The following is a 24,106-nucleotide window of genomic DNA, read 5'->3' on the forward strand; positions in this document are numbered from 1 at the left end:
TGACCAGGGATGTAGATAGATGTTGTTCAGCCTTTCTAAGTGTTAATTGAAGAGAATTGAAAGATATTTCATGGGTACAGAATGCTCAGGGATCAGTCTTACATGCAGCAGAAAGTACAGAATATATATGTTTGTTACACTAGAAATGGTAGAGATTTATCTTTATAAAAATTACATAGACAGAAGCTTCTAGCTCTAGAAGAACCAGCTGAACTAAAATTTTCTTTGTGTTCATTTTTGGAGAAGAGTCCCATCCTCTTTGATTTTTTTTGTGATTTTTGCTTAAGACAAAGAAGCAAAATTGTATTTCAGAATGAATCAGAGGAGAAGAACTTAATTTGACACTTCCGATTAGCAGCAAAGTGCTTAAAGATGTAAACTAAAATTGAGATATGTAATAAAATAAAAACAACCTTCTTATAAGAGAAGAAAATTTAGGTTTCTGTGATTAATTGTGATAATGGCCCTTGGATATATGTGTATTAAAAAGTAAACATTTCTATACATGTTACCTAAAATTCTCTGGATGTCAGACATCCATCTGTGTTTCACCAAACACAACTTGCACAGAGTCTGTGTTTTAGAATGCTGACACCCAAAGGGAACCCTAGTCACAACTTTTTGGTGCTCTGCTGGCTGTAAAGAGGAAGAATGTTGTAGAAAATCAAGGACTTGTTTTAAGCATCAAGTCAGCAAACACAGCTGTGGTTGAAAGGCATCACATTAGCTAATGCTTATTAAGAACCAAAAAGCTTATTATAGCCAAAAATTCAGAAAGCTGTGTGTGTACCCCTGCAGGTAGAACTTTGGCTACAGAATCACAGGTTTGCTGGATAGAGAAGTTATTTGCTTTCAGTTATTTTTCAGAGTTAATTATTTGTGTAAATTGTGAATGATCCTGAAGCAAAACCCTCCCTTCCCATCTCCTGGGGTTAAGGCTCTCCGTGCTCAATGTCTTGAGCACATACTTATCTTTTGTCCATTACCAAATGATTATCAAATTACATTCTTTGTGTACATATAAAGTGTATAAACACACATAGAGGAAAATAGTATTTTAGTATTATTCCCTATCTTTTCTTATCCATAGGAATGTTGAAGCCTGAACACTGACACCAATCAAACACAACTTCTGTTTGCTGACTGTAAAACGACTCTGGGAGAACATGGGATGGTGTGACAAGTACACAAGCACAAATCCTGACTGCATTCAACTCTAAAACACCTATGTAATCTGTTCGCCTTAAGGAAATCAATGTCTTCCAAAACTTAGCAAAACACGGGCTTTCTTGAGCATTAATGATCTCGATGAATCAAGTAAATATGGCCTCACATGGCTACATGACAAAGCCTCCAATCAAAACGCACTGGCATGTCCTGAACAACAAACTTGTCATTCCCCATCACCCCCTCATGTCAATGTCAGGCCTCCTCCCATCTTTTTTTGGACTTTTGAGCTGTGTTGTATATAACGAGTTGCTCTGTACCTGGTTTCCAGTGGTATGTTGCTGTTCAAGACCCAGCTGTTATGGAGATGCACCGAATCTTGGGTGCTGGTGGGGGGCGTCGGGGCAGCAGGGCTGGGCTGGCTGCGGGTGGTCATTGATCTTCTCTGCAGAGAATCGGCTGCAGGAGGTGGTTTTCTGGTGCAAGTGCACGCGTGCGGCGGTGGAGGCGGCGGCGGGAGGGGTCTGAAGGTGAACTGGTTGTGTGGGCTACCTGGCATATCTGAAACAACAAGGAAAAGGTAAAGAAAGCCACAGAGGGTTATTAATTTAAAAAAAGATCAAGAGGGCATGCGCATGATATAATAGTTATAGGCATTAAAGCATTGTGCTTTATCATGTTGCTAACCCAGTTGCCTGTAAAATGTTGCAACATGTAAAATAATTTAAAATGTAACACACTACTGAAATGAAGAATATGAGACACAGACACGCAGCCTCCAGCACTGTAATCCAGTAGTTCAACCAAACAATAAAACAAAACAAAACAAAAATAAAAAAAAAAAAAACAAAGAAAAAGTAAAAAAAAAAAAGAAAAAAGATACAACATTCGCTTAATTTGTCATAGGATTTTTTGAGGAGGAGGGTAAAGAACAAATAAATCAAGTTGACATTGTATTGCAGCACAGACCAACTGATTTCATGAGGTATAAATCTCATTTAAGGATATCTGTGAAAGAAATAGACAGAGCGTATGCATTAGTGTTGCACTTCAAACCAAGAGAGAAAATAATTGAATAATTCCTACCACCTAAAAAACATCTTTGAAAAAACAAGGTTAACACATTCCAGCGAGTTTGTTACTGCATTTGTTAAATGAGCTGTGGGAGAAGGCCCTCTTAAAGACTACCTGCAGCACTAATGATCCAGATACCCAGAGAAAAGGTTTTGTGGCAGCTAAAGGCAGATGAGCTGGCAAGGAGCTCATAGGCACCAGACCAGGCTGGGAAGCAGATGGGGTGAAAGTTGTGTGTGGTGGGTACCCAACGCCCTGCTGCCTGTGCCCCGCTGCCCCACATCACCCCCAGCACTGCCAGGGAGCCACTGGGAGGGATGTGGTACCCGCCCCAGGGGGATGCAGTTCCCATCCAAGAGGGATGCAGTGCCTGCCCGCATCCTGCCCTTTTCTAGCACTGCTACGTGGCTTTAAGGTGGCTCAGCCTGTGCCAGTGAGCTTGAATCCTCCTGCAAAACACAACGAAGATACAAATATGGTGTAACAGTACTTTGAAGGGACAATAAAGTGTTTTTTTCTCTGCTTCTCAGAAGAGTCTCCAAACCTCTCAGTACAGCAAGAAACAGCTATGGAGAATTGAGGCAAGAAATCACTTTTTAAAGGAACAATAGGAGATACTTTGCAAAGAAAATGCTGATAAAAATTGCTGCCAGATTGGGTGAACTGTGAAGCTGTTAACTTGAAACTCTTCTAGTTATTTTACTTCAGTGTCTAACGCGGCTTTGTCCCTTTTCTGTACTCACCCTCACTCTCCCTTTTACCTTAGCAGACATCCAGTTAAATTTGCACAAGACCAGTTGGAGCAGAGCTCTGATGAACCTGCAAAAATCCCCTGCAAGGAACTGTTGTTGCCATCCACTTACAACATGTGCTTGCTTTAAATTAGGACATGATGTGTCTTCAAGGTGAAAGATGAAAGAGTGCCCCTTCCCTTCTTGGAATGGCTGGTGGAAAAAAAATTAAAAAAGCACTTTTCTCTCTGTGACAGCCACAATTTACCCCAACTGGAGAAACAAGGTTGTTTAGTGCTCCACATAAGCTTTTCTATGCTGTGGTAAGCAAAGCTGTCACGGATTTGGCCCAGGCTTAATCCTTTTAATTTCATTGATCTTTTATCAAGGCAGCATTCTTACAGTTCCATTAAGGTTTACACTGTAATATTAGTTTGCATATACCAGAAAAGCATTTCTAAGCATATTTGAAAATTGGAGACCTCAGTAAATTAAATCACTGGAGTCAACAGTCCAGAGCTCTGAAATAATCTGCTAAGGCACTTTCATATAATAATTAATCTCAGTAAATCCTGTATCCTGCTATTTTACAATTGAAAGCTACCTAAATTTTGGACATAATATTTGATGTCCAGCATCCTCAAGTATTTGATCAATGACATTCCCTTTGCGGTATCTATCTTAAATCCACTCTATGGAAAATCTACAGGACTGTTATACATCCTACAATTTGCATGACAAGCCATTTTAATGGTTGTACCACTGTCTTGTTAGAAAAGTGCTGATCTTTGCCAGGACAGACAGACAGACTCTACAAGGTACATCAAAAGCTATGTAATAAATGCTGAGCAGCCAAGGTGACTGCTTTTCTAGGTAAACGGGGGAAACGTATAATCTATATGGCAACATATCTTTTAGTTCTCTTCTTCCCCTTCTAGCTGTACCATCCCTATCCTGTCGATAGCACACAATTATCTGACAAGTAGTTTAGTATGGTCCATGCAACAGGCCGGTTCTACTCTGTGAACCATAAAGTATTTCTGGTTGGTATGGTACCTTGTATCTCCCAGTGCAATTTATTACAATACATTAACGCATCAGATTTCCTGGGGGATTCCTTTTTAATTATCACACTTGTCACCTGTTTGTCCAGCCACTGACATCATAGAAAACCTGCATGAGATTCTGAAGTGTTTTGGTGATTTAAAGACCTTCACTTCAGTAAAACACTGGAAATTTATTATGCTGAGAATTGGCCTGAGTTTGCAGTTGGTTTTTACAGGCTGTCTAATTTGGCAAAGTCATTTTTATTTTGCTTGGAACTAGGTCTACATCTCATGCACTTTATTTTTATACCACAAAAAAATGTTGTTTGGGTTATAAAGCATCATATCTAAATATGCACACTTAAGATTCTTCAGGACTCTTCAGGAATAAATGGTAGACTCTGTAAAATAACTTAATGCAGGATCATTTAACTACCTAAAAGTGAAATTACACAAGAAAATTTGTCTAAACCCAACAATTTTCCAATATATATAGGAATGATATAGAAATTAGTTTAGCCTTAAATTTTTATCCCATTGCTATTGTTCAGCTCAATGCTATACATAGCAACCCCTGATATTTTGCTACTAATAATGTTCAAATTTAACTTTTTTACATTAAAAAGTCTATGTATGATATGCAAATACAGTGTTATTTGTTTTCAGTGTGTTCACTGACATGGTAGAAGTTTCCACTAATCTAAAAACGTAACTATAAAATATGATTTCAACTCAAACTTTACATTTGCAATAATTTGCTTCAAATTAGAATTTGAGGAGCTCTGAAGCCAGAAGAGATGCTCTTGGCCCTCCCTGTTGGCCTTCTCATCTGCACTTGCATTTGGCTCTTTTTCTTTTTGTTTTACAGACAGAAGAGGCTGTTTAGAAAATGTCAAAGTTCTTTCCCCTGAGAATTCATTATTTTTAAATAGTTCTCTCCTTTCAGCAAAGCATACACACCATACACTCACTCCAAAGGAGAAACCTCTGTATTGATGCTAGCTATAAACAAGAAAAACTTTCCTTGCAATTCCGTTAGTTTGAAAGATTTCTACTTGCTTTCCTTTCTCTGAAGTTTGAAGGGGGGAATTCTGCCTCTGTCCTGAATGTTTTTTCTTCTTTAGCTCTGACTCATTCTTTTGGGAGGCCGTTGATCAATATCGAACACATGCTTTTCCACAGCGATGGTATAATGGCGCTTGGTATCCTACAGTTATGGAGTGCAGATCTCAACAGCCCTTCAGCTGCCGAGTGCTACTGCTACTGCTGTTTCCTTCAGAAGATACGATAATTCAATCTTGCTTTTTTTACTAGGCCTCTGCTTTTCAGAAAGTGCAAAGTTAATTAACTGAGATGCTTCCCTTACTCTGTCATTTTGGTTGACTGCTGCTATTCTGCTCAAAAGTTATTGGAGACACAGACCAATGGACAAGAGCAGCATTAACATAAACTCATTTTCCTTAAGAGTCAGGATAAAATGCCTTTGTAATCATAAAAATGCAACCAAATTGCTTTATAGACTGACAAAAATGAAATAAGCAGCTTTATCAACTAGTTAGCACCTGACTAAAAATTGGTTTTGAAAATAAGCCAGAGTTTTGCTAATGTATTGTCCTAACACTTTTAAAGTATACTTTACTATACTTTTTGGATCCACATTGAAATAGGGGATAATTGAACTGTTTTATCATTTACCAACAAGATTACAATAGCCTCTATCATTACTAAATCAAGTATATCAGAGAGAATATATTAAAATGCAATGAACCTTAAAAGGTTTGCATCTAACCTGTAGTAATTTTCAGATATTTTATTTTTTTCAGTTCTTGAATTCATTATTTATTGGTCTGTTTGGATTTTTTTTTCTTTTTTAACTAGACATGTCTCAGCCGAGAATGAATTAGCTTGCAATCTGATATTTAATGAGCAAAATAGTAACATATATTCAGAGAGCTTACTTTAGTTAAAGTTCTATGGGTATACTACTGCTCTGTTACCAACAAATGTGTAATTTTTTATCAAGCAGAGAGGAAGGAGCATAATGCTATTTATCCAGACTGAGCCTCGGAACAGGTACATCTGCATCATGCAGGAAGATACGTCTGACACCTTCTAACAGAATGGAAGGATTATGCCCAGAGCACCGTGCCCAATTTATGTAAATGGGCCCTGAAGAACTGGAAATATTCAGTGCAGGGAAGACTGAGAATCTGTATGCTTAAGACTAGAGCTAAAAAGCACAGAATAAAATTTCTCTATGTTACAATGAGATTTATCCTCTGAGTTTAAGAAGACAAACTAAGTGTTAGAGGTAGGTGCTACCATCACAGAGTGTTGGGTCTGCTTCCTGTTAATATACTTCCTGGTGTTGTGTCTTTACAACCTTTCCTTCCATTCTAAAGTCAAAATTATTCTTTTTCTGTGTGTGCACAAATGACCTAACTAAGCCCCTAATAACTTTTTGCCTATCTCTGAATTCCTTTTATTTCTGATGTCACATATTTCGAGAAAAGGTAAATATGAAAAAAATTGTGTATGAAATTGCTCTGTTGTCGTGTAAAGTTCCATTGTGTTTCAATTACCTATTCCATGCTCGTTCCTTCTGATATAGCTCAGCATTTAGTCGGCCTGCCTTCTTGGAAAGTCCTTTGCTTTGCAAACTTTGTCACACCACTAGGATATAAAAGTATCTAACCAGTACATTTAATACCAATTTACCATTAGCTAATTGTTTTGCTGTATATATTTTTTTCCTCAGCCTTACTACAGAGTAGATCTTCCAGAATACAAAATATCAAACATCTCTAGAGAATTCTACAAACCATATGGTTTTATGCAAAATAAAGTTTATAATGTAATGAAAGCTTATAAACTAAAGGTCACACAGACTCGAGTTTACACACCAAGTAAAAGAGATTTAGAGACCTGCAGAGACCAACACTACTTCCCAGAACAGCTCATGCCCATGGTGCTCTGAGATCGCCCCTGTGGCAGCAGATTGCCCTGGTGAGTAGGTTGGCGTGGCCCCGAGCAGTAGGAGGGAGGGACCAATTAAGCACTGGGCACCTTCAAGGGATTCTGGACAATTTATTTATCAGTACAGGTGTGCCCTCGAATAGCCAAGTATGTAATTTCTTACCATACTACCACTCTAAGAGTAGCATGAATCCTATGTATCATTATTTAGGCTGTGCTGAAAACACGGCACTTCCAAAGAAAAATTAACAGAGATCTTATACCACGTACTTCGAATGGCATCAATGAAGCATAAAATACAGCTGGATTTAGACCGTAATAATGTAATGATGTCAAACAAGATATCTATAATACTTAAACACTCAGTCCAATGTGTTCATATGGATCCCACTAAATGTTTACTTTATGTTCTCAGTATCACATATGCTCAATTTCCTCGAATCCCTCACAATTATACATATGCATGATAATAGCTTCCAACACATAAATGGATCTTTTTAACAGTGGATCTTTTTAACAAAGAGAGGCTGGGTAAAATAAGAATTCTAATAATTTCCTGATGCTAAGAAAAACTTACTCCTCCTTCAGCATTTCAAAGTTTAGTCATATTTAGAAATTAAATACGATGGTAATTCAACTCTTATTAAAATACAAGTCACATTTACATTGAATACTGTATGGCCTAACTATGTAGGAAAAAAATCTCTTCTGCATATATACTACAAGGACAGTAAGGACAGCTCACGATGGTTGTGCAGCACTTCCTTTTCTGTTTTTACACTAACAGTCAAAACTTGTACTGTAAGACCTGAGAGGCTGTATTTAGTAAACACTCATAATAGACTTAATTCTAGGAAACTTTACAAAAACATAATTACCCAGTTTTGAATGCCAGAGTAACAAGGAATGATGGGAATATCACCAGCAGGTCTCTGTTTAAAATACTGTTGCTTTTACAGAAGGAAACTATTTATGTTTCTTTAATTCTGTTTAACGTGGTCTCTTGTGAAACAGTGATAAACTTAGATAAAATTCCTTCTGGAGTCCACAAGATCAGGTGGAACATTGTTAAGAGTACGCAGGGATGCAGTGAGGAAGGCTAAGCTCCACTTGGAATTAAATCTGCAAGGGATGTCGAAGGCAACAAGAATGGCTTACTGAAGTACATCAGCAACAAAAGGAAGACTAGAAAAATATGGGCATACTGCTGAATGAGGTGGGTGCCCTGTTGATGGAGGATGGTGAGAAGGTGGAGTTACTGAATGCTGCTTTTGCTTCTATCTTTACAGCCAAGGCTGTCCCCCAGGAACCCCAGACCCTAGGGGTAAGAGAGAAAGTCTGCAGAAAGGAAGGCTTTCGGCATAGAGATAATTTAGGCAAACCGGACACCCACAAAACCATGGGCCTCGATGGGATGCACCCACAAGTGCTGAGAGGGTTGGCAGATATTATTGCTAAGCCGCTCTCCCTCATCTTTGAAAGGTCAGGGGGAACAGAAAAGGTGCCTGAAGGAGGACCCAGGGAACTACAGGCCAATCAGCCTCACTTCCATCTCTGGAAAGGTGATGAAACAGCTCATTCTCAGTGTCATCTCTAAGCATCTGGAGGAAAATACAGTTATCAGGAGTAGCCAACATCAATGGAGCCAGACTCCTTTCAGTGGTGCCCAACAATAGGATAAGAGGCAACAGGCACACACTGAAAGACAAGAGGTTTCATCTGAATATGAAAAGAAACTTTGATGAGGGTGCCAGAGCCTGGCCCAGGCTGCCCAGAGAGGTTGTGGAGTCTCCTTCTCTGCAGACATTCAATCCCACCTGGACACCTTCCTGTGCTGTCAGCTCTGCTGAACCTGCTTTAGCAGCAGGTTGGACTGGATGATCTCCAGAGGTGCCTTCCAACCCAACCATTCTGTGAATCTGTGATTTCTTCAGGTAGACTAATATAAGCCTGGGATTTTCCCATTATTTATACATATTGGACATTTCTTAGTGTTTTGGAAAGTAAATCAGAAGTGTCTCAGAAATTTCCCTGCAAACAAACTGTTTCTTTACTCAGCTGCAGGAAGATGTGTTAAAATTTTTCAGGCAAAAGGAACAGAGGTTAGAACTCATTAGAGGAGGAAAGGCAGTGATTAATCACTAGGGAACCGTCATATCGCCACCCTTTCCAACTTTACTGATAGGATGCATTTAATAATATTCTGCCTTTCAAGACTCAAAAATTTTGGCATCTGTCATCTTTGTACCATGTACTTAACTTGTCAGTTTTACTTTGTAAAATTCTTGAAATAAGACTGATACATCTTTTTTTTTTTTTTTTTTTTTTTTTTTTAGTGTGTGTGTGTGTGTGAGAGTTTTTGCTTTTTCTGATGATAGAAATGTCAATATACTCGAACCAAAAGGCAGCCTTGTGGGCCCCAAAGCCATGCATTTTTTTTTCTCCAGGTGTATCAGCTGGTGTGATAAAAAACATTACCTTTCCTGACAAACTTTGCCTCACTTAGAGGCACTTACGTCTGTAGACCATTAGAGCTACAACAGCACTACTCCTCCTTAATTAACTCCATCACTCAGTGTTTCAACTTGGGAGCCTGATTGCTGAAATAGAATAGTTTTGGACATAAACAGTGCACCATAAGATGCTACTCTCTGTGCTGTAGTTTGTAACCAGAAATGAATTTCAGGTTAAAATGCTGTGTACTGTGGATAAGATGCGAGTTTTAAATGTTATCATGCGGAAGCACCTGCCAATAGAAACACACTGATGCGCATTCATATAAAATAAGCATTGTCAGAGGGGAGTGAAGAGCTGGAGCTCCTGAGGTGCTTTTATTCTGAACTGTCTGAATTATAGCTTTGTTCTACAGTACTTCGTCATATAGCTGCTAAACGCTAATGCACACTATGTGTAATATTTACATGAAAAACATCATTCCATTTATGTGAAATGCTCACATTTATGTCAATTAATATGACAAATTCAAAATGAAACTATCCTACTCACTCTCTTCCATCTCCTTCGTTGCAGGTGGTACATCTGTCAGGTTCTCTCAAATACCCATCCAGCTGAGTCAGGACTCCTCTTAAATCACTACAGTCCGTTCCAACACAAGACAGGACCATCGGTGGTTGAGTCACAGAGGTCAAGGGCAAAACGTGAATGGAGCAGCAAAGCAGCACTCCAATTATAATGAAGACCCAGGGAACAACCTAAACAACGAGTTCAAGCTTCCAGTGGTTTGTTTAGCAGACCCAGCAGCTGCTGAGACAATTAACATCAGACAGCAACCAAAGGACAGAAGTGGAGACTGACGGCTCCCAGCCAGCTTAAAGGTGATATTTCAGGAGAATGCGTAATTCCTGCCATTACTCAAAAGTGGTGGGTTCAGTCAATATCACGAGTTGTAACTTCTGTCAGTGGCACCTCACAGGGGACAGTACAATCACTATTCTAAAACTCTGAACAAAGCGGGAGAGATTATAGCTTACAGAGTAAGCCTATCATCCAGGTTTACAAAAGCCATGCAGTTACAAGTAGCCTGGCAGCAAATTTTGATGACCTTAGAGGTGAACAGATTTTGATTAAAGAGCAGTTTATGATTGGTAAAGTAGGTTGCAAGCAGCCACGGCTGTAAAAATTAATGTTTCCCTGGTTATTGATGGTTTTCGGCAGAGTGATATATATTCAAGTTTTGGCCTTTGTGTCATTAAATTCATTAGCTGTGAGGGCTTTCTAAAAGGGATCTATGGGTAATGGAATTAGCAACTATAAATCATACCGAAACATACAGTATATTTGGAGTGGTAGTTCAGTGGACATATCATGAATATGGACACCTGAAGCCACGTTGTCAGCAACCCCTCTACAATGGATGATAACCTTCCCTGCCTGACTCGCACTTGCTCCATCTGTTCCTGTTACTTTGCGACACTTTTAGGAAACAGGACCGCTTGAGGCGATGCCCTGTTACAGACCCAAATAATGTAAAACCCTGCAGCATCTGAGTCCACTGCACCGTGATGGCTGAGGCGAAGACTCTTCCATTTTAGCACTTGACTTCTCAAGGCTGGGGACAGTGACACGAGTCCTACCAGCTGACAAAGTACAGAATCCTTTTCAACTTCAAGCTCTAATATAAAGTATTCTGTGGCTCTACAGAAATATGAGAAGATTATAAGCCCTTAGTCATGGCTAAACCTGCCAGTCACATTAGGACCCAAATTCAAGTCCTGAAGAGAACGCTCATGCACATTCCCATCAATACTGGGGGCAAGATCCCAAGCATATCCCTATCTATTTAGACTCAGAGATAGAGCTTTGCTGGTAGCGCTGCAAATGTCCTCTAAATTTAATTCAAGGTGGAAGTGCCTGAACTTCCTGACTTCAAGGATGAATCCCACTCCAACTTCTCCCACTGGGATATATAAAGGCTTTGCTCAGGACACCTGACTCTCTGCACTCCAGACATCCAGCACATCTCCTGATGTTATTTTGCAGAGCACAATTGAAAATGGCTTTAAACTGAAAGACAGGAGAGATTTAGATTAGATATAAGGAAGAAATTCTTCCCCATGAGGGTGGTGAGGCCCCAGCACAGGCTGCCCAGAGCAGCTGTGGATGCCCCATCCTGGGAAGTGTTCCAGGCCAGGCTGGATGGGGCTCTGAGAGACCTGGTCTGGTGGGAGGTGTCCTTGCCCATGGGGGTTGGAACTAGGTAACCTCTAAGGTCCCTTCCAACCCAAACGATTCTCTGGTTCTATGAGAACAATAGATCCATTTTTACGATCAATACCATGTACAGATGTAGAAGCTTGAAGCTCTTCTGGATCATTCACTAATTGTCTCTACCCTCATGTATTCATTTTTAAGACAAACATTACAGAAATATATTAATGAGGGGACATCAGGAGAAATACAGACTAGTTTCTATGTTTGTAATATTTTGAAGAACATGTTTAAAGCTTATATAGGAAAAGGAAGGTCTCTATTTTATTCAATAAAACAGCATTCCACACGTTTTTGTCATGGATTTCACCCTGACATTAAATTGTTTGATATGAACATCTTCACATCCATTTCCAGTGACTGTTATATGATTACAGGGAGTATTTAAAAATAATTCATTTATCTGTAGTTATATAGTAATTGTGAAGTGGCAGAAAAAGCTGTCAAATGTATCCATAACATGCAAAGATACGTAGACTTCAACTGTGGCTCTAATGCATATCTATCTCAAATTCATCAAAATAATACTAGCGTAGTAGTGTTTTATAAATAAATACTAATAAATATGTATCATCTTGACTTAAGAGTTTGCAACTATGTTTTGTGGAAACACTATAGTCAGTTAAACAGACTACAATGTCTATGAGAATACTGCATAAAGCCTGCGCCAAGGCTCAACAGCTGGAGGATACAGAGGAGCACAATGCATGCTCATCACACTGAAATAAACTAAAAATTATTTTAGGCCATGTCATGCTACTGGGGGTTTGGGGCCATTGGCATGGCTGTGCTCTACAGTGGAGATGTAGAAGACAGTTCGCTCAGAGCCAGCTGTTCAGAACAAATATGCCTTGATCTACAAAGTTCAACCAGCATTCACCAGAAATCACTGAGCTCCACCTGATTATAAATCTGTATCCCCTGTACTGGCTCTGTAGAAATATTTTCTGCTGCATTATTTGAGGTACAATTTTAAAATTATTCTTCTTTCCCTGTAGACTGCATGTGGCAGCAGAACTGTTTATTGCTACAATTTTCTGCTAGCTATTTTGGATAATCAGAGAGAAAAACTTATACAGAACCATGCTACAACTAATAAAATGAACAGCTTTTGGAGAAACTGATAATGCTTTTATCTGGTTCTTCCTGAATGACTGCATACACATTCAAACTTGTTATCTAAATCAGGAATATGATTCATTACTCTTCCTGAAGTCAAGAAGATACTTCAATTTCAGCTTAGTGGAGGTTAATTTTAAAAAGAGTTGATGAATTGAGAAGCAGCTAGTATTTGTGCTCATTATAGGCAAGTAAATATTGCTGACAACCTTTTTAAAAATGAAAGTACATGTGGTCGAGCCTATCCTATCCTGAGAGCAGCCTGATCTATAAAATAATTTGCAATTAATACATAAATTACATTAGGACAGGTTTTTTTCTCAACAACCTGATTAGCTCCCTGTTAGTGAGGTTAGAGAGAGCTCGTAGGAAACCAGAATGTTTCCTTCAACTTCACTTACATTCTACTTCATAAACTTTATTTGACAGATTTCTTAAAGAAGAGTTCTTTAAGATAAATACAGTTTCAAAACATCTCTTGTCCTTTTGACGTTTTGCTTTAAAACAGAAATCAATTTTAAAATAGAGAATTATTTCAAACTCTCTTTAAATTCTCTATTTAAACAGAGAATTATTGTTTCAAATAAGGGAAACGAATTTTTTTAAAAAACAAGCAGCGTGGTAACCTTAGCTGTAGGATACTTATAGCATCCATTTATTCTTGGTAACCCTTGGAAGTACATGGTATTATTTAAGAAGGTTGCAAGTATTTTTTCAGATAGCATTACAGAAAGCTAATTGTCACTCATCAAATGATTTTATATGGTTTCTAAATTACACTAAATTAGTTAAAGGATGTAGCTCAGCATAAAATTAGCTGACTGACTACTGCCATTTATCCCTAGAGGTAGTTAACAAGTTCCTGTCCCTCTCAACTTAACCACAAATAAAAGGAATACTTCTACAAAAAGATCTATTCCTGCCATTGATGTTTGCTCCCATTTTATTTAGGAATGTTGACATTTCTTCTATAGTACTGAGTTTGCTGGGAGGAAAGACAATGGTACATGTGTACCTGGTGGTAAACAACAAATTGATTCTTTTTTAAAGAAAAGAAAAACTCCTGTAGGGAAAGACAAAACAACAACACAGAAACAGCTAAGATAACATCTGAGAATGAACATAACAGCCTAGGCACAAACCTATAGTTGTAGTCTCTCTGATGCATATTTGGGCATGTACAAGCAGGCAGGTAGATTTTCTGAAATAGCAATATGCTTCTACCACTCCACTACTGCAGTGGTTGTAGCCTGGGGCTCCTCACAACTATCTAGGGCTTTTAACTCCACTCTGCATTTTATTATTAGGAGTCCTGCACTCTTAAACACTTTGAAGATCTGAGTGGAGATTCTATCAAGTACCAACAGGGTCACGTCTGCATAAACCCATTCAGGTAGTTAAATTTGGGCAGTAAGGTTTGACAAGCTGCTTCTGCTATTCTTGTTTGACTTGCAAACGAAATGCAGCACAATTCAAAATTAACAGAGATTACATCATTTGACAGCATTAATAAAAGTTCTTTGTGACCGTATCCTGAGTTCACCTCGCACCGCATTTCTAAGGTGCATCACTCAAAGCTTATCTACGTACCGCTATTTAAACTCTTGTAAATAAGACACACATTTTTGAATATTAGTAGAAATTGCACCTATAAAATATTGAATAAAACCTTCAAAACAAACGCATAAAAAAGTATCAAGGGAAACATACTTTTTCATATGAATCTAGCCAACAAAGTATTTTAATGAGTGCACATCTATTAAGAGAATTCTCAGGATACTGTAATTATTATTCATTTTCTAGAATTGTTTCAGCACGAAGCTTTATGCCACTATAGGGACTTTAATGTTTATGTTTTGTGACGGCTGCGTTGACTATTAAAAAGCAATTTGGCTGACATTTTAAGTCTTTTGTTGCCAGTTTTAATTGGATTGTTCACCAAGCATCAACTCCCCCGTTAACTGCAAAAATTACAGGCCAACGTCAGTTTATAGTAATGACTGTTTAATGATTTTATCCTGTCAGTATGCCAGCTTCATATGGATGCATGCATGATTAGTTTCATATCAAGACCTGTAATTAAATAACTGAAACCTAAACAAATGAGCATATCAAACAGGAACACATCTTTAATAAAGACTTAAAGATTTATCAAGACACTCATTCCAAATTAAAAAATAATTAATGTTTTGAGGTCAAACACTGCAGGAGCTGGTATTAAGGGAAAAAGTTCTCTGCCCCTTTTGCTATAGAAGAAATTTCCCTTTAAGTGGTGCAAAGTCTGAGACCTCAATACAATGAGTCTTTGTTTACCATTCTTAAGACTGACACACACTATTCAGAGCTCATCATTAGCTATTTTTATTTGCTTTCCAGACTAGGTAAAGCTGCTTTCATAGTAATAAGTATTAAGATATAAAAATAATTTTACCTTAACTGAAACTTACAGTGCTTATAAAGAACAACAAGCCCACTAACTTCTCACAAATTCAGATTCTTGAAAGAAAACCGATTATTATTCTTTGTTCAGCTCTGAATCCTATGCCAAGCTCCTACATATTTCAGAGATTGAAATAGAGGAAAAAAAAGGCTTTTAGAAGATAACTCTTTGAAAGTGTGAAATATCCATGAAAACAAAGCCCTACACCAAGAGTCCCACAGCCGGGCCAGCACTGCCAATGCAGTGAGTGTCTCCTCATCCTGCTCAAACAGAGTTCAAGAAGCTGGGGGCTTCTTTAAGAATTTCACACCTTATGGTTTTGGCCATTCGACATGAATGGTGACTGTAGGCATTTAAACTCCTGAATTCTGAAACAAACTAGGTATTTACACATTTTGGCCCTTAGGAAGTCCAGGGAAATGAACTACTGACCAAGAGCTTTCATTGTCTTATTAATAAGAACATCTGCACTATAAGATTTAGTGTAGAGTGTCTCTGTAAACAGAGCTGGTATGTTTATGGATTCCCATTAAACCTAGACCTCAAAGGTCAAATACCAGACTTTATTGTGTTACGTATTCAGCAAGTATTCAGGCAAATTTCAGCAATTTATAGCAACTTAGAAGAACTTACGTTCATCTGTTTTCAGGCTTGACTTTTATAGACTATAGTTACCTACTAGAAAATATTAACCTACTGGAAAGTCAATAGATTTTCAAGGTTGCTTCATTTTTATGTACAAAAAGCTGGATGCCTCGCAGAATCATTCATTTTCCTTTTATTGCCAAGATGATGGCTTAAAACCTGTTCTGACCAAACTTCTGAGCAGATGGCTTTATTTGAAAGATTTAGGGGTAAATGTAGGACTCATCTCTTTTCCCAGTTACAACAGCATGATATGGGATTAACTCCATTGATTTCAATTATGTTATTCTGCCGTGGTTTGCTAGATATAACCACAGAAGCTAACAGTCTAACTTCAATAGGGCATATCCATTTCTTATATATTTAGAAACAGAAAATTTGTCACTTCAAAATATCAGCTATGGAACACCACAATTCTGTTCCAGGAATCGGTTTCCTGTATTTTTGATTTAGAAAAGGATGAACAACTGAACCAGTAAAATACAGATTGGCACAAGCTTATTTCAATTTGTAAAATAAGAAGGTCCAGCAGAGGCATGTGAATGGACCATACATCAGAAGATGAAAATTCACATCGACAAATGCAAGGTACCTCAAATTGATTGCTGAGATCTAAATTGACTCCAAGGACTCAGAAAATGGACGTGGTTATGTCTGTAAACAGCTCAATGAAAAACTCTTTTCTATGTACAGCTTTAGTAAAAGAATGTAACAGCACGGACAATAAAGCAAATTGGACAGAAAGTAAAAAGGCAAATAGTGTTAAATCACTACACACACTTTGTGGAGTACTTGGTTCCGTTCCTGACACGTTTTTTCAGAATAGTTTGGTAAAAATAGAAGGGATTTTGCAAAGAGGTGACTACATTAGTGACGTGGAAAAACCACTACATGCGTAGACACTAAAGAGAGAAGTAAGATGTAAATGACAGAGAAACGGCATAATGAACTCAGTAGGTACGTAATCATTTACACTCACAATAAAAGTATAGTGGATCACTAAATGAAACAGTTAGGAGAGAATTTTTTTTAAACACCACATTTAATATAGAAACTTGTTGCTATAAACTATCATTGAGGAGGTGCAAATATTTCATGTATAAAATTTTATCTAGATAATTATTCATCCACACAGAGTAGGCAGACATTATACACACAAACCTAAGTGTTTTTAAGTATAAAACCTACATATAAAAAATATGCATTTTTATGTGTATAAGTACAAAATGTACACACGTATATTTTATACATACACAAAAATCTCCACTGAATTCAAAAATAAAAGTTAGACTGATATTTGCTTGGTTCATTTACAAGTCTAAATGTTTATCATCTTGAAGAATTTAATTTCACATATATTAGTAAACCAGCACAGTGCCAAACTGCACTCACTGCTTGCCTCCTGCTCCAGCCAGAGAACCTCCACCAGATTCCAGCCATTGGTGAACTTCTTCCTGTGTGACCGGTCAGCCCTGGCTTCATCAGAAACCACTTGAGCAAAACCATATGAGTATGTCATTTACTCAGCCAACTGATGAAACGAGTTTAAAGTAATCCATTATCCTGGAGGAAAACGAAGAATGGATCTGAATTCATGTACCACCAATAATGTAAATACTAGAGATAAAATAGTTGAAGATCTCAGAGTGAGCTAGGTATTGACACATATGGCAATTTGAAACTCGACACGCAAGAAGGAACCCAAGAAACCACTTCTATAGGATCTATTGTCCAGAACAGAATAGTAATTCAAGACTGAGGTTCTGTCCCGAACGGTGTCTGTTCAGGTCTCCGGCTGCAGGGAGTGCCAGAGCCTGCTGCTGTTGGGGGAGGGAGGCCAGCACTCCACCTGTGTGAGGTGTGAGCAAGTGCAAGATCTGCTCGACATGGTTGTGAAACTTAAGGAGGAGGTTGAGACGCTGAGGTCCATCAGGGAGTGCGAAAGGGAGATCGACTGGTGGAGTAACACCCTGACGTGCCAGTTGGAAAGGCCCCAGGGAGGTACCCCCAAAAGGAGATGGACCTCCCTCCCTCTCAGACAGAAGCGGAAGTCCTGAGACAGCCCCACCCTTGTCACTGTCGAGCAGAAGTAGGGGACCTAAAAGAAGATGAGGGTTGGAAGCGTATTCCAGTTCGGCATCACGGGCAGCCCCCCCTCCCTGCCTACGTTGCCTCCCCAGGTGCCCCTTCATAACAAGTTTGAGGCCCTGGATCTTGAAGAAGAGGTAGGTGAGGAGGTGGTGCCAAGCCGGCCTACAAGATCACATAGGAAAAGGTGGTTGACTTCACAACTTAAGACTGCTTCTGATAAGAAAGAAAGAAGGGTGATTGTAATAGGAAATTCCCTTCTGAAAGGAACAGAGGGCCCAATATGCAGAGTTGACCCTCATCTTAGGGAAGTTTGTAGTCTACCTGGAGCCTGGATCAAGGATATTGCTAGAGAGTTCCCCAGACTGGTGCACCCGACAGACTACTACCCGCTGCTGAATGAGCGGATGAGGAACGAGTTGAGAGTGTATGGGTCAGGATCAAGGGGCAGGCTGGCAGGGGTGATACTGCTGTAGGTGTCTATTACAGGCCACCAGATCAGGCTGAGGAAGTTGATGAGGCCTTCTATGCGCAGCTGAGAGTGGCCTCACAGTCACAGGCCCTGGTTGTTGTGGGTGATTTTAACTTCCCTGATGTTTGCTGGAAGGACCATTCAGCCAGCCAGCCACAGTCCAGGAGGTTCCTCCAGTGCATTGATGATAACTTCCTCATGCAGATGGTGGAGGAGCCCACCAGGAGAGGTACACTGCTGGATCTCATCCTCACTAACAAGGAGGGTCTGGTCGAAGCAGTAAAAGTTGAGGGCTGCCTGGGTTGCAGTGACCATGAGATGGTGGAGTTCAGCATCTCGTGTGGCAGGAACAGAATAGCAAGTAGAGTTGCAACCCTGGACTTCGGCAGGGCTAACTTTGGCCTTTTCAAGCAATTGCTAGGGGAAATCCCAAGGGCAAGACTGCTTGAAAGAAAAGGGGTCCAAGAGAGCTGGATCGCATTCAGAGATTGCTTCTTCCATGCTCAGGATCAGAGCATCCCCACACGTAGGAAGTCGAGGAAGGGAGCCAGGAGGTCTGTGTGGTTGAATAGGGATCTGTTGGGTATGCTCAAGCAGAAGAGGAGAGTTTACAGGTCATGGAAGCAGGGGCTGGCCACTTGGGAGGAATATAAGGCTGCTGTTAGAGGATGTAGGAAGGCAGCTAGGATAGCCAAGGCCTCCTTAGAGTTACAGCTGGCGAGAGGGCTCAAGGACAGCAAGAAGAACTTTTTCAAATACATAGCAGATAAAAAAACTAATACCAGAGGCAATGTAGGCCCACTGATGAATGAGGTGGGTGCCCTGGTGGCAGAAGATACAGAGAAGGCAGAATTACTGAATGTCTTCTTTGTCTCTGTCTACTCTGCTGGAGGCTGTCCTGGGGAACCCTGTACCCCTGAGACCCCGGATGAAGCCAGGTCAATGGAGGAGTTTGCTTTAGTCGATGAGGACTGGGTTAGGGAGCAATTAAATAGTCTGGACATCCATAAATCCATGGGTCCAGATGGGATGCATCCGCGGGTGCTGAGGGAGCTGACTGAAGTCATTGCTGAACCGCTCTCCATCATTTTTGCCAAGTCTTGGGAAACGGGAGAGATGCCCAAGGATTGGAGGAAAGCAAATGTCACTCTGGTCTTCAAAAAGGGCAAGAAGGAGGACCCGGGTAATTATAGACCGGTCAGCCTCACCTCTGTCCCTGGGAAAGTAATGGAACAGCTTATCCTTGGTGTCATCTCAAGGCATGTCAAGGATAAGAGGGTCATTAGGGGCAGTCAGCATGGCTTTACCAAGGGTAAGTCATGCTTGACCAACCTGGAGACCTTCAAAGCCCGCCTGGACACATTCCTGTGCGACCTCACCTAGGCGTTCCTGCTCCAGCAAGGGGATTGGACTAGATGATCTTTTGAGGTCCCTTCCAATCCCAAACATACTGTGGTACTGTGATAGCCTTTTATGAGAATGCAACAAGGTGGATGGATGATGGCAGAGCAGTGGATGTGGTCTACCTTGACTTCAGTAAAGCCTTTGACAGTCTCCCACAGCATCCTCACAGCTAAGTCGAGGAGATGTGGTCTAGACAACAGAGTAGTGAGGTGGGTTGCAAACTGGCTTATGGAGAGAAGCCAGAGAGTGGTGGTCAATGGTGCCGAGTCCAGTTGGAGGCCAGTATCTAGTGGAGTGCCTCAGGGGTCAGTACTGGGGCCAATATTATTCAATACATTCATTAATGATTCAGACGAGGGAATTGAGTGTACTGTCAGCAAGTTTGCTGATGACACTAAACTCGGAGGAGCGGCTGACACGCCAGAAGGCTGTGCTGCCATCCAGCGGGACCTGGACAGGCTGGAGAGTTGGGCGGGGGATAACCTGATGGAATTTAACAAGGGAAAGTGTAGAGTCCTGCATCTGGGCAGGAACAACCCCAGGTTCCAGTATAGGTTGGGAAATTACGTATAAGAGAGCAGTGTGGGGGAAAGGGACCTGGGGGTCCTGGTGGACAACAGGATGACCATGAGCCAGCACTGGGCCCTTGTGGCCAGGAATGCCAATGGCATCGTCGGGTGTATTACAAGGGGGGTGGTCAGTAGATCGAGAGAGGTCCTCCTTCCCCTCTATTCCACCCTGGTGAGACCCCATCTGGAATATTGTGTCCAGTTCTGGGCCCCTCAGTTCAAGAAGTACAGGGAACTGCTGGAGAGGGTCCAGCGTAGGGCAACAAAGATGATTAAGGGAGTGGAGCACCCCCTTATGAGGAAAGGCTGAGGGAGCTGGGGCTCTTTAGTTTGGAGGAGACTGAGGGGTGACCTTATTAATGTTTATAAATATATAAAGGGTGAGTGCCACGAGGATGAAGCCAGGCTCTTCTCAGTGGCAAACAATGACAGGACAAGGAGTAATGGGATCAAACTGGAACACAAGAGGTTCCACTTAAATTTGAGAAAGAACTTCTTCTCAGTGAGGGTGACAGAACACTGAAACAGGCTGCCCAGGGAGGTTGTGGAGTCTCCTTCCCTGGAGACATTCAAAACCCACCTGGTCATGTTCCTGTGCGACCTCACCTAGGTGTTCCTGCTCTAACAGGGGGATTGGACTAGATGATCTTTTGAGGTCCCTTCCAATCCCAAACATACTGTGATACTGTGAAGCCACCTTTTGATCCTCACCCTGATCTTTAAATTCTGATTTTCATGCTTACTTGCAGTCTTTTACAATACATGACTCCAGTAAATATTGTAAATAACATCATACAGATTTTTGTGAACAGCAGAAGTGGGGCTACTGCACTTCAACCTGAATGATGCAATAACCAGGTACCAAAGTACCCTCCACCAGCCTAATCTCACAGTACTGAATAACGGAATAACCAAGAAACTAGGATAGAACAAATAGTTCTGTTCATATACTTGTCCTGTGTTTTGTACATCTGCGTGCCTTTATCATGCAGTATGCAGACAGAATGCAAACAAAACAAATGTATCAATGAGGCAGAGGAAAGAGTTGGTTATAATACATGCTATAGTTATGTTCTACTAAAGAGGATGGACAGAATGGGTGGCGACCAGCAGGTGGTTTCAGCTTATGCAATTTCAAAATGGCCCTTTTAATGTAATAATTACAGCTGAGTTGGAGCATTTAGCTGAAATTGAACTCTGCAGAATTACACACACTTACAAAGTAGAAATTTTGGAAGAAAAATGTACAATTTGCATCAAAAAGGAGTGGAACACTCAGATACAACTCTCCTCCTCCTCCCGTTTGTTTTTTTTACAATCTTAAATTGAAGAAAAAGCAATATACAACATAACCAAATAATACATATCCTATCGTAAAAAAGTACATGGCTGAAAAACATATGAGTAAACATGTCAATGAACTGGTTCCAACTAAAGACAGAAGAACTGAGAATAGAGACATGACCTCAGGCAGCAGTACGGTATTACATTGTACAACTTCAGATAAAAATTTTGCCTAACGTAGGTGGGAATATCAGATGGCTGCAGAAATGGTCCCAGGTTAGTTTATAGCTGATAGTGATCTCCAAAGTTCTAATTCTGTGCTGTTGATTAGGCAGGAAACCAAGAAAAAACAGCAAAACGAAGGAAAGGATCTTCCACCAGCTCGGTTCTGCAGGGCCGGTTCCAGCACCCATACTCACTCTGTGTGCTGCAAAGCCACTGCCCTATATCCCAAAGAGGCTGTGAAGAAAGAACTGGGACCATCGCCTGGGATATCTGCTGAATTAAATTTCATCTCATGTGAATATTCTTGCAATCTGATAGCACAAATATCATTATATTGCTACATTGTTATATTAAAAACATTGCTGTACCGTACATGTGACAGCATAGCTAATGCAAAACCAACTTTACTGAGACAGAACTAAATGACCGAAACTGTAATTGATATTTATGGTATTGATCAGGCTCCAACATTAATACAAAGTAAAATGGCTTGGAAAGTTTATCCATTTACTGATTAGTGATTCACCTCCTTCGAGATGATCTCAGAGTATGACAGCATTGTGCATGTTTGCATTCTTCTTCATCATGAAGCATTAGCTCCACTTCACCCACTGTAAAGGCAACACTAAAATTACCATGCATTAACTATACGAAACTGTACACTTCATGCTTCTTTCAGAATTACTCTATTGCCCTAAAAAATCGCTCTCAAGTCCCATAGCAAGAGCAGTCTACTAATAAAAGCCTTCGCTAAGGCATTAGTCAAAGACAAAGCTGTTCTATTTGTAGAGAATCCTTGAATGGTTGCTGCTAAAGTGAATAATATTGTCCATGTCATCACTGAAAATGTAAAATAACTTGGAAGATTTCCAGCAGATTCCATGAATTATAAGAAAATTCTGCACTCAGTAATACCACAAATTCCAGGCAGAGCAGCACTGTGGGCAGTTGCTATGTGGAGTGTAGAGAGAGCGCAAGCACAAGTGGTCCCCACATGTACCAAAAATAAGGGCAAAACTCTTGTCACTGGAGCACAGACAGTGCACTGAGATGCTCTCTTTCTGAAAGCAGGAAGGGAGAAACACAGATGAAGTGAGACACTGTCTTATTTTCCTTTCACATAAGGCAGGTGAATGCAAGGAAATTGCCAAGTGCGGTCTCTTGATGGGTACAGCAACTCATTTCTTCTCTCTCAGTCTCTTTTGGTGCTTTCACTGGTGCAAAGAAGATCTTTATTTTCAGTCTCGACTTCCTACTGTCAAGTAAAACTGAGCAATGAATGTGGATACAGTTCAGCTGCGAGCAGAATTTGATTTAATATTCCTATAACACTTTGAACATAAAACTGCACTATAGGAGTGCTAAGTCTTATTAAGCTTCACAATAGTGAATGCAGGCTGACAAGTTCCTAGACTTGACAGTGTTGCTCACCAGAAGACTCCAATGCTATAAGCATAACTAAGCAATGGAGAGAACACTTACGGGTATAAAACAGAGGAAACACTCCTCCTCACAAATCTAGAAAGCCAGTCTTTATGGCTTTCATGTGAGCAGGGGAGGCTCAGCTTTATTTGCTCTATGTGACACAGAGACAGGACCAGAACCTGAGGCACTCGTGCTGCACACTCTGCTCCTGAAACACAGCTGGCACGGGGATTTGAACTCGTGTCAGTCAGATAACACAGGAGTGCCTGACCACTGTGCTGCAGGGCACACTGGTGTCTGCCTCTCTACTCCAATAAATATTTGATTATTTATATGCAGTGAAGTAGCTCCCAAGAGATGAGGAGACAGAGAGAGAGAGAGGCAGAGGAGACTAATTGTGTAGCAGGTGCAAGGGTATCATTTTCCATCCTTTCTTCTACTATTATTTGACTTTGCAGGCAAGTACCTTGACACCTGCCTTTCTTCTGTGAACCTCTTGCTCTGATGGGGAATTTCACCTCCAGACAGAGATCTCTTCTTTGGGGAAACGTCACTGGAATTGACACATTTCCCGAAATGTTTGGGTTTCAGCACACTTTCAAAGAAATGGGATTTTACATTTTAAAGCTCTACCATAGAGAAACAGGCAACACCTTAATGTCAGGTGTAAGCCACAGTGGCAGGTTTCTCTTTCACAGATGGTGGTAGAAGTC

At 40.3% G+C, this 24,106-nt stretch overlaps 1 protein-coding gene across 4 annotated transcripts in view; it reads right to left on the bottom strand.

Annotated features, from left to right (window-relative positions):
- The window catches only part of TENM1 (teneurin transmembrane protein 1), a 322,407-nt gene that overhangs the window by 154,505 nt on the left and 143,796 nt on the right, over positions 1 to 24,106 (bottom strand). For all 4 annotated transcript variants that reach the window (XM_071813435.1, XM_065846203.2, XM_071813434.1 and 1 more), the window contains one exon: positions 1,488 to 1,728. In XM_071813435.1, the coding sequence (XP_071669536.1) occupies positions 1,488 to 1,728 (241 nt within the window). The remainder of the gene's footprint in view (positions 1 to 1,487; positions 1,729 to 24,106) is intronic.

The sequence above is a fragment of the Patagioenas fasciata genome, chromosome 11, assembly GCF_037038585.1.
Source record: "Patagioenas fasciata isolate bPatFas1 chromosome 11, bPatFas1.hap1, whole genome shotgun sequence".
Classification (NCBI taxonomy): Eukaryota; Metazoa; Chordata; class Aves; order Columbiformes; family Columbidae; genus Patagioenas; species Patagioenas fasciata.